Consider the following 11,598-nt stretch of genomic DNA (forward strand, 5'->3'; position numbering starts at 1 on the left):
AATGTACATGGTGCTCCTCTTCTCTGTCCCAGCCTGCGATGTGTAACTGTCTTTCTGAGCAGAACAGTGGATTGCAGGGTGAACGGCCCTCTCTCCCTCTCAGACAGTTTTGCTTGCTTACGTTGTGTGAAGGTCCACCCTCAGGATCCAGGACCGAAGTGCCGCAGCCACCGATGCATTCTCCCGTTGATGCTCCCCTCTTCTCAATAAATGTGTTTACTGTGTTAATAAGTCGGCTTGGAGGGTTTAACTTGGAGAATGGGTCAGACATCACAGGTTTGACTTGATAAGCAGGTCAACAGGTATTTGTGACTGAGTGCACTCGTCCTCTGTGTTGGTTTATGCTTTTTATCCTTCAAGTGGCTCTTGGAAAGTTTCTTTTTACTTTCAGTCTTTTCAAGTTGGTGACATACTCTTCATACTGCTGCTGAGGATGTACAGGGGAGTTGTGGAGCATTAGCGCCACTTGCTGGCTGATTTTTAGTTTTTAAATATCCCTCACCTTTGCTTTTTACTTGGATATTAGAGAGCACTTTAACACCACACTACTATTTTAAGTAAGGTTAAATAAGATGCCTGTTGAGGCCCATGGGTTTAACGCCATACACTCTGAATCATAAATGCTCAATGAAAAAGACAGATCACAAAACAAACAATATAAGATATAATAAGCAGAAAGAGTTATCAGTTTTATTGATTTTGACTGTACAGATATATAAATATCTCAAAATGTCGTGAAAATACAATCCATTGTGATCAAACATAGCACCATATAGCACAATAGCATAAGTTCATAGTGTAACATCAGCAAATAATAAGTCCATTATTTCAGATTCCAGCATAAAACAAATTAAAATGTTTTAAATAATAAATAAGTATCAAGGGAAATAACAAACTTAAATCATTGTAATGAAATCATAATTCTAATATTGGGAAATATGACTGAAACACCAGCTACACATTATTTTAAAAGTTATATATATAAATATGATATTCACTGCAACTAGATGTCACACTAGCACCAGCATCTCAGACCCAAACAAATGTTTCACCTACAGACACCTCCCCCTCCCTCCATCTTCAAGGTGTTGCCTATTCAGTCTATGGGTGTTGCAAAGACCAGTAAAAGTAAACACATAACCAACACAACTGGATCAAGTTACTCTGTAGAGAGGAGCCAAAGAAAAACCCCAAAAAACAGCTAGCTGCCGTGCAGAATGGTAAAACGGGTTGTGTACCTGTCAGTCACAGAGCTTAGGTCAGTAAATGTAGGTTTTTAAAACTAACTGTAACCATGATGTGCTCAAGGCTGCAACAGTGAGCACAACCGAGGATGGCTAACTATCAACTGGCCTGTAAGGCACCCACAGCTAATTGGCATGGCTAGCATCATTAGCATAGCTGCACCATGCAGTGGGGGCCCATAGACTATATACAGATCTTAGACTGTACAGATGGACCAAATGAAAATCACAAAAGTGAAGCCACCTGGTGGCTGGTTCCTTCATGTTGTTGGATGGGACAGGGAGTCAAAGTAAAAAGTCAAAGTACTCACTAAATATTTTTTCCTAAAAGATGGTGTCTGTCATTTTAGATAGTTCTTATCACACAGATGTGCAAAGTGCTATTTTTTTCTGGGGGTTTTTTCTATTTGTTTTTAAAATATTCCACTATATCTTATCACAAACAATAAGCTATATTCATATTTTAAATCTTTGTATGTCTTCATTGTATGTAAGATTTAATTTCTATTCAAATTAATAGACTTCATATTTAAATTACTTTCACATTAATTGCTTGTTTCTGATATTTCAACTGTAGAGCAGAGCTGGGTACCTCCTAAAAAGTTATGAGCTGAAATAAGACAGTCATCCCCAAATGAAGATGGATGAACTAACATTTCACTGAATAATTTGGCAGACGGGGAGATCCGAGGGTGTTGCATGGCAAAACAAAATAAAAGTGGACTTATCCCCCTGAAGACCTGCCCTCTGAGATCAGAATCTCTCATTTCCCCAGAGCCAGGGACAGAAACTCCTCCCGGGTCCTGGCATCTGTTTGGAACTTTCCCAGCATGACACTTGTTACAGTCTTGGCGTTCATCTTCTGCACACCTCTCATCACCATGCACATGTGACTGAAAATGAAAGAGACAGTTTAACTTAACGTTTAATTCCAAAGCCCATGATGCATACTGAAGGACTTTGTGTTGCAACATTTTTACAGAAGTTTAGGTCACGAATCTAATCTAATCTTCTCAGTGGCTATATGACATTTTGTATTGTATATAGTTTCAAACAGATTGTTCTAAGACACAAAATTATTTAGTAGTTTTAGATCTAAACTGTCAAGGGTCATCCCAATAATAATATGTCCTCATTTGGTGCATATACTGTAGGCTATTTACTCAGAATAACAGGTTTTTGCAAATTGAAGTTCCACAATCATATAGAATGATATAGTATGAATACGAATGATACAGTAATGTGTGATGGAAGTTTTGGAGGAATGTGGAGTGTGTTAGGATCAAAACAGGGTTTTATTTTAACAAATGCAGATGAACTGCAATTAGGACCTGTCCAAATCCATTTTTACATTAGCAAAAGGTATAGACAAGAAAACGACACGTGGGTGCAGAGGGCTGAAAGAGTTCAAACTCACGCAGCTTCAATCACCACTGCCACCCCAGCAGGCTCCAGGGCCTCATGTATAGCTGATGCAATCTGTTTGGTTAGACGCTCCTGAACTGTGGAGAGGACACAACACAGCTCACGCAACACAGAAATAAAAGACAGGAAAGATCATGAAAACAAAAGTAAAGTCAGACATGATGTGTTTTACCTTGAAGCCTCCTGCTGAAGATCTCTACAACTCTGGAAACGAAGAAACCAAAGTGAATAACGTGTGTGTGTGTGTGTGTGTGTGTGTGTGTGTGTGTGTGTGTGTGTGTGTGTGTGTGTGTGTGTGTGTGTGTGTGTGACAGAGAGAGAGTTTAATCACCACTCACCGCGCGAGCTTGCTCAGACCAACCACCTTCTTGTTTGGCAGATATGCTATGTGAGCCTGACAACATGAAACAAAGCGCACTATAAGAACCAAAAGAGTAAGAACCAAAACAATCCCCCCCCCCCCCCCCCCCCTCCCCCCCCCCAGGAGCCTGAAAAGCTCTGTTACCTTTCCAAAGAAGGGCACCAGGTGATGTTCACACAGAGAGAACAAATCGATGTCCTTGACAACCACCACCTCGTCATGGTTTTCATTAAAGATAGCGTCGTTCAAGATATCTGTGTGAAGGAAATACTCGTTATATTTAAAATGTCTTCAATTCATTTAAAATATTTTGCAGTATATTTTGATTAAACACTGAGAGAAGGACTATCATCTTTCGCTATTGAATGTTTCTTACTTTTAGTCATGGGCATGAATAATTTCGAGCCTTTGCGAAAAGTTGTGCGTACCCAATCTTAAACTCGCTTGTATAATATATAATTGCAATGATTTGTTGCATTGAGATGTACAATGTATGAAATATGAATGTTGTCCTGTGGGTACTCACCTCTGATCGTCTCCTGGTAGCCTTTCGTGAAGAACTGCATGGCTTTGGCTGCGCGTAACGGTGTGCGTAAAAGCCCCTCCCGCTCAGTGTTCTCTCCAAGCTCGCTCAGTATCGTACAGTAAGCTTTCTCTATGCAAGACGTCTTGGTCAAAACTTCAGATTCCTTCGAGTCCTTCTCCTTTTTGCACAAATCATCCTGTTTAGACTCAATGCACTTGGTCAATCTAGTGTCAATGGGCACATTTCCGTTCATCTCCGTGGCGTAGTGAAACTCCATTCTGACTCTTGGTTGCTTTAAGGAAAGATGTTGCAGGACGCAGTTAGTTTAGCCTCTGCTGTGAGTTGTAGGATCAGTGATCAGGGGGGAATCTTGCTGGTTTTTAAAGCCGATGAGAAGCCCTCCTCAGGCAATGTCGTAACCTTTTCAGTCAAACTATCAGGCACGTGTTCCCACCTGACAGTAGCGGAGTCAGACGTTTTTCGTAGGGGTGGCCAGTGCCCATCATGGGATGTGACATAAATCCTAATCTTGTTAATTCTTTTCTGAATGGTATGGCACTGCACAGAGGTTAAAATAGGGTGTTTACATACTAGAAGAGAAGAGAAGAGAAGAGAAGATAACATATCTTTATTAGTCCCACTTTGGAGATATTTACTGTGTTAAAACAGCAAAGAGGGAATAGTGTACACATTCAGTGAAGACAACAAATAAGTAAAAAACACAATAAAAAGAAAAGGAACATTAAAAAATAGAAATATGTACAATTGAAACAAAATATATGCAGTCACATATTGCATATATAAGTACGTATATATATATGAAATTTAACTGATAGAAAATTATGATAGACTTATGGCCAGAAACAGTTATTATTATTATTATTAGTAGTAGTATTAGTATTAGTATTAGTATTAGTATTATTATTATATTGTTATTTTATTAGTGCTTTTATTATTATTACTATTATTCTTATAATTGTTCTTATTATTAGTAGTAGTGGTACTAGAATCTGTTCTTTTGTAGCTTGTCTGAATTTCTCCTTATTAGACTAGACCAGGGGTCGGCAACCTTTACTATCAAAAGAGACATTTTGCCCCCTCTTCCACCAAATACAATTTGGTAGCACCGCTTATAAAGTTTTATATATAGTTATACTCAGTGTTGTTCCAGTTCACACTTAAAATTAACCAGTTCACGTTCATGGTTGAATCTTTAAAAATTTTGAACTAAGTTCACGGTTTCCAAAAAATTAACTAGTTCACGTTCATATGTTCCATTTTTTATTGGGATAATTAAGGTGACAAACTTACGATCATGTGTTTAGTTATGAATCGATGGTGTCTGATCATGAGTCTGTGTCGCTCCGCTCATTTTAACACTGAGTCCTGACTGAGCGTCACGTCTCGTGTTGTACTGAGAACACATTTTTCATGATGTTTAAATGCAGTCTCATAAACTCTGGAGCCAATCAAACAAACACTAAGTGACTTCATGTGCTGATCAGGTCCTGATAACTAGTGATGAGTGTTTATTAGTTCCAGTGAGAGCAGAGCGGAGGAGGACACAGAAACTCCAGCTCGGTACAAACTAGCTGCAGCTTCTGCTCTGATCATGACGCAGCTGTGATCAGACAGAAACTCTGTGTTTTCACAGTTTCCACTGTTCTTCAACAAAGTCACTGACCGGCTGCTTCACGTGAACGAGCTCTGATCTCACACACACATTTTCTCTCGCTCCTGGTATTTCACATGATGGCCTGATACGATGATGATTTAAAAACGTTCATCATATGAAAACTGATTCGTTCAGTTCATCGTTCATGAAAAATATAATGCACAACACTGTACAGGGAGCTACTGCGGAGCGGCTGAAGAGCAGAATGCAGCTCCAGAGCCGACCCCTGGACTGGACTAAAGTATATTGGCACTTTTTTATAGATGCATCAGCACCAGTGGAGCTGCGTCAGTGGAGAAAGTGGTTTTGTATAATAAAAATATGAGTGACCCAAAATGTGGTGCTATATGTCCGATGGCAGGTCGGGTGGCCATGCTGTGGATGCAGGTGGTCATAGAAAACGTTATCACCTGTAGTAGTACATCCTCATTGAGTATTTCCAAGTGCCGTCAAGTTTATCTCTGATTCATAACTGCCCCATTTTTAACAGCTGGATGAATTCTCCATTAAAGTTTTTTTTTTTTTTTGGGGGGGGTTTTGGTTAACCTCCTCCATGTGACCCTAACTATCCTGGCAGACAGAGATCTGGAATTATTTGAAAAATACTAAAGTGTCTGACAGAGCATCTGATCAACATGCAAATCAATTCCAAATGATATCACAGCTGATGCCAAGCGCCAGCTGATCCTGTGACATCAGTGGAGATAATCAAGGGTCTCATGATCTGATCTGAGGTCATCATGGACCATGCAGACAAGATTTGGAGAGTGGAACAACCCTCCCTCCAAAAACACTTGTATTTCCTGTAACCTTGTGCAAAAAGGTCAAACATCAGATAAGGCAATCAATATATTACAAAAGTATATATATACTGTATATAAAAGGGAATCAAAGACAGTATTATGTCTTTTAGCAGCATGGGTCACACTGAACATTTCTGTGGGATCTCCTGCACAACTTGTTCAGCACCAGATCTAATTAGACATTGTCCAGCTTCTAGTTTACCCAGAAATGTAGAAAGTAGCGAGAAATTCAGATCTCCTGAGTCATGACATCACTTTCTCTTTTCAAGAAATATATAATAAGCACTTGCAGACCAATAGAATGGTGTATTATGTATGTATATAATGAAATATGAAATACAGTATTGTTAACCACGTAAACACCATTGCATTGCAAATGTTGTGTGTATGTTGTGCGTCATGCTTGACAAAATAACAACACGTGACACAATATTTATCTGTCCACATCTCGTATGACCACGCCATTGGAAGTAAACACGTTGATTGTGCCTTCAGCGTGTGGACCAAGATAAACATGTCTTCTTTTATGTCCTTGGATGAACTAGAGCAGAGTCTGGCCACTGACGGCCTGTGGCCAATAAGATCTGACCCGCCAGATCATTTTGACAATCTAATAATTTTTATTTCACCATATCGGACTTACACAGATACAGACATCCACGGGTTTTCGCTGGTGCTTATCATGGCAACATTGACAAAACACTTCCTCTTCAGCAAGTTGTCATCAAAGTAAAATCACAATGTTCATTTTATTGCTGTAATGCTTTATATCGAGCTGAATCACAGAGCTTTCATTTTGAAAAGTGATCAAACTTGGGTCTAGAGATTGTGTTGATCACCAGACCTCTGTTCCAATGTTTGGAAAAATAACACTAGTTAAGTATTTCTTGAAAATTATATATATATATATATATATATATATATATATATATATATATATATATATATATATATATATACCACACATGTGAACACTAATAAAGTAAATTCAGTTAAATTTTAAGGTAAAACATTGACTTTGATTAAATCCTCATCGTAGATACACCAGGTAGGATGAACACAAAGTTTTCTAATTTCACTCAGCAAATAGACTGTTTATAAAAAGCTCTGCACACAACATCCAGCACACACACAAAGTGACAGTATATTGCAGGTCAGTATAAGGAGAACTCACAACCAAAAGGAATATTTCTTAAATAGCTCTGGAGCATTAGCACAGATCTTGTCCATTCCAAACACGCAGGTTTAGAATGGACACTGCACTTGTAGATGAAATTCAGATTTAATCTTGGAGGACCTCAAGAGTTTCAACAATACCGGAGAGTTTTCTGGGAACTGAGTATAATGTAATATATCAACTCAGGATGCACAATATGCTGGACAATTTCACAAATTAGCATTTCGCATGAACACAAATCACACTGAAACATGTGATGTGAAACACGTACTTTGGTGTGGAGAAGCCAGCTGAACAAAGACCTTCCAGTAAATCAGCGGAATCCCTGTCGTCCACGTGAAGTCAATTCAAGCATCACGTCAGATAACTCTTTGTTACACTTTACTCATGTGTTGTGCACTAGAAAGATTTCATTTACCCATTTTCCACAGCTTACACGGTTTGGGTCATGACCGTTCTTTTTTGTAAAGAAGAAATTTCCCATCCCATCCCACCCCCAAATTTTTCCCTTTCGGATTTTGAGCCCTTGACTTTTCGGAGAGAATAAAAGACTGAACTGAGTAAACAAAAGGACACTTTAATGAGACCTCAAAGAACCTTTTAGCCCTGCTGAACTGATTAACCAAAACAACCACAGCATGTCAGTTTGGGACATCACCTTTTTTGACTTTTAAACTCTTTCTAAGTTATGAAATATTTAGTGAATGACAAGAACATGTAATTGCCTCATCCTTCAGATATACGGCCTTGTGTGTCTGCCTTAACCTGCTGAGGTTTGATGTTACTGGGTGCTACTTGGGGTTTCTAGAGTTGGGTAGTGAAAACCAGAGCATCAAATTTAGAATATACATCCTCTTCAGCACGAGATCAAACCTCACCCAGATGACTCTCTTGTTCTTCAAAGGCAATATGGGATCTACATCTGGGTTCACTTACAGGACATTCATTCAAACGAATCTGGTACAGCCGTAATGTCTATAATAGCTACATTAACCAGTGATATATATACATGCTGGGTTTTCTGGTGAAGGGTTTGATGCCCCACATTACATTGGCTGTATCATTACATTACATTATCTTTCTGTTGTTTTGTACATTCAAATCTTCTCTATGTAACATCAAATGCTGCATAACCCAAACTTCTACATCATTGACAGTAAAATCAATTGCTCTAAATTTTGCATAAGTTTGGGCAGTTGCTGAAGTTTTATAATTCGTCAGCGACACTGGAGCTAATCCTGAGTTGTGACTCTTCTGCGAAAAAGAAAGTGATGACCAATTACACTCTTACACAAAGGAAATCATTGATGAGCTTTGAACTGTTTTATTTGAGATCGTGAAGCTTTTTAATAAAGTGATTTTGTTAGACGTGAGTGTGGAGGGCTGGTGTGCTGACTATCACAATGCTGCTATGACTAATGGTGCAGCAAATTCATTAAATACTTCATGCATGCATTTGCTTATTTAATGGTGCTGGAAAATGTATTTGATGACATATATTGTTGTGTTTTATTATTGACATATTTTGAAGTGTGACTGCCATCGGATACACTGTGCACCCATAAGGGATGTAATGATAAACATAAGAATCTGACAAGACACAAGATCTTCATTAGATCCCAGTGGATTCTATGGAGTTGCTCACTGGTCAGTAGCTGTTGCAGCAATCCCACATTTCCCATACTTTACTATATGGACCTGTTTTTAGCGTCTGTGCTTTACTCTCCGGCAAACGTGATCTTCCATAGGCGTGGAGCTGTGTGGTTCTTCAGCCTCCTGTCTGGCTGCTTCATTTGGATGGAACCTGGTGATAGAAGTTGATTTCACTTTTTTTTTTGTTTTGCATATATTGGAAGTTATGTTCTTTTTGAATTCTCAACACCAGCTGTGCTAAATTTTCTCTTCCTGTACATGCCGTCGTATTCCCATGTTTCTACAGACACTTCCTTGGAGTTCATGTTTTATTTTTCACAATTTGTGTTAATTTTAAGAAACTTTAAAAAAGCACAGGTGTACTGGATAAACAAAGACCAACTTTTTAAAATGTCACTGCACATCGCTGATGAAAATCACTCAAGGTGTAGATGCTAAAACACTGCGATAGTACTCAAATATCTTTATTTATTTGACATCACTCTGTAGAAATTTAAAAATTAAATGATTTCAGAGATGTATTTATGATTTTGTGTTTTTAGCATTCAATAAAATACAGCAGTACAGACTTTGCAAAGATTTTAATTCTTATAACACCTATGGATAGTATTAGGTTTCAATTTCAATGACAATGTTTATAATATGGTCATAGAATAGACAAAAGTGGAGTCCTTAACAATAACCTTAAAGTTGAGCAGTGTTTGATAGTAAGTGCTGCAGCAAAATAAGTAGCCGACATTTTGAAATTGGAGGCATCATGTGTAAAATGAATCTCAACTGACTGACACCATTCTAAAATTAAGAAGATAATAAGAAATAAAGAGAATAACAAATCTCATCATCCTTTCAATTTTTGATGTTCAAGTCACACACCAAGGATCTATTAAATCTGAATTTTAGGGTTGATGCTATTTTGTTTCCAAACTGTTGCCACAAGATGGCAACCCTGCTCTGTCTGCAAATGAACAACTCTGAGACGCTCATCATTAAGATTCATGCAGTTAATTCAAAATGGCTTTGTGTATTTCATGTGGGTTTTCATTTCAGTCCGTGTCACTCCGTGCACATTGCTTTTACTTTGAACAATGTCTTTCTCTCATCTCTGAACATAATGTACGTCTTTCTATTGTAGATCTTGAATATTGCCAATATCATTCAGGAGTTATTATCAATCATATCAGTTCTGTGCTGAATTTATTGAATTTATGTCTCTGTAATACTAATCTCAAAGCAGTGCAATACAATCAGTTGCAATTATAATACAAGAGCTGCTCCACATGATTAAAAAGAGTGGATACTTGTCATTACGCAACAATGAAAAAATAGGCAAATTCAATATGAACAGCAGTTTCCAGTTAAGTTAATTTCTGTGTTATCCAAAATGATTTGACAAAACAAAACTATACACTTATGCACATTCCATGAATGAAAAAAGGAGCAAGAAGAGAAATCTTATATTAACCTTCCCTTTTCATATAAATACCATGACATGAATACAGATGGCAATTGATTTCCTGCCTTTTCACAAATTGCATGACAAATCAATTATTCATTTATCAATAGCTGTCATTATAACATAGATGTTAATCAATAAGTTCCTACTGTTTCATTTAATCCTTGAATAATATTTGAGAAACACTTTAAATCACTTTCCAGAGAATTACACAGTTTCACTCCATAAACAGAAATACACATCTGCTTTGATATAATGCGTGCATTTAGATTTGTTGTATTATACTTCCTATTATGATCCCCATCATGTTATTAATGTATTAAAATGGGTTTTCAGGTATCAACATGTGTGACTTGATAAACAGTCTGTTTATAGTTTCTTATTGCTATAGTCTATATTCTATAGTCTTATTGCTCTTTTCTAAAACATATGGGTCTACAATTTGTTTTATAAGTGTTGCCCCACACCTCTGTGCAATAAACAAAATATGGAAGAAAAAAGTGAACAATGCAAAACATTAAGTGTACACCACCAGACCAATCAAGTACTGTTGAAGCATGAGTGTTAAATGGTGATTTCAACATGAAATATAATCTGCAAATGATACAAAATGTACTTTTCTGAGACACCTTCCTATGAAAACTAACCATTAACCACTAAACATCAGTCCAAACCTCTGTATCCTTCCATCTATTCAAGATCACTGCTGATCTGTAGCTAAATCTATTTCTGTATTCACTGCCCATGTTCTAACATTATCTGTCAGCACTGATGATTTATGTGAGTTTATGTCAGGCCTCTAGCTTGCTGGAGGGAATTACGGTTTACTGTACACTTAAACAACAGTATGGTTGTATTTGTAAAAGAAAATTATCCTTTTAAAATGATCCCAGTAGAATAAAAAACATCTCCTAATCCTTCTATCATCTGAAAATAGTCTAATTGTACAAAAATACAAACCATCCATATCATGAACAGTAGGGTGAAGACGAGGCTGGGACACTTTTCTCTCTGTATTTTCTGCAGTTTCTCATTTGTAGTAGAACTGAGAATGTGGTATTGCCATCAGACATTTCTCTTTCTGATCCATCATTCAGCGTGGACACGGCAGGGAGTCATCGTATTGTGGATTGCTTGAAGATGACACAGCATAGACATGGAAGGAGAGGTCGTCGCTGACTAAAACCGTGTGAATCACTGCTGGCAGAGGAATCGGCGCTAATGCAATCCCCTTTCATTTCCTTTCATGAGCACAAATTAGATCAGCATCTCGGAGATGTA

At 37.7% G+C, this 11,598-nt stretch overlaps 1 protein-coding gene across 2 annotated transcripts; it reads right to left on the reverse strand.

The window, feature by feature from the left end:
• Nucleotides 1–679: 679 nt before the first annotated feature.
• LOC117775404 (GTP cyclohydrolase 1-like) lies at nt 680–4,032 on the reverse strand. 2 transcript variants are annotated; one of them, XM_034608512.1, is made up of 7 exons: nt 3,557–4,032; nt 3,175–3,284; nt 3,008–3,063; nt 2,842–2,873; nt 2,662–2,746; nt 2,005–2,137; nt 680–1,162 (listed from the first exon to the last, which is right to left on the reverse strand). In XM_034608512.1, exons 1-6 carry the CDS (start codon nt 3,831–3,833, stop codon nt 2,008–2,010), a joined length of 690 nt encoding a protein of 229 aa, XP_034464403.1. In that variant the 5' UTR covers nt 3,834–4,032; the 3' UTR covers nt 680–1,162; nt 2,005–2,007. The 2 variants fall into 2 exon arrangements, with proteins under 2 accessions (XP_034464403.1, XP_034464402.1); XM_034608511.1 differs by lacking the exon at nt 680–1,162 and having other exon boundaries at nt 1,723–2,137.
• Nucleotides 4,033–11,598: the final 7,566 nt, after the last annotated feature.

The sequence above is a fragment of the Hippoglossus hippoglossus genome, chromosome 15 (assembly GCF_009819705.1).
Source record: "Hippoglossus hippoglossus isolate fHipHip1 chromosome 15, fHipHip1.pri, whole genome shotgun sequence".
Taxonomy (NCBI): domain Eukaryota; kingdom Metazoa; phylum Chordata; class Actinopteri; order Pleuronectiformes; family Pleuronectidae; genus Hippoglossus; species Hippoglossus hippoglossus.

Excerpts from the sequence above, each read along its gene's own strand:
- LOC117775404 (XM_034608512.1), bottom strand. The coding sequence starts at position 3,833 with ATGGAGTTTCACTACGCCACGGAGATGAACGGAAATGTGCCCATTGAC. Across the intron at positions 3,285-3,556 it reads CTACCAGGAGACGATCAGAG|ATATCTTGAACGACGCTATC; the intron begins GTGAGTACCCAC and ends TCCTTCACACAG. Across the intron at positions 2,874-3,007 it reads GGTCTGAGCAAGCTCGCGCG|AGTTGTAGAGATCTTCAGCA; the intron begins GTGAGTGGTGAT and ends CTTCGTTTCCAG.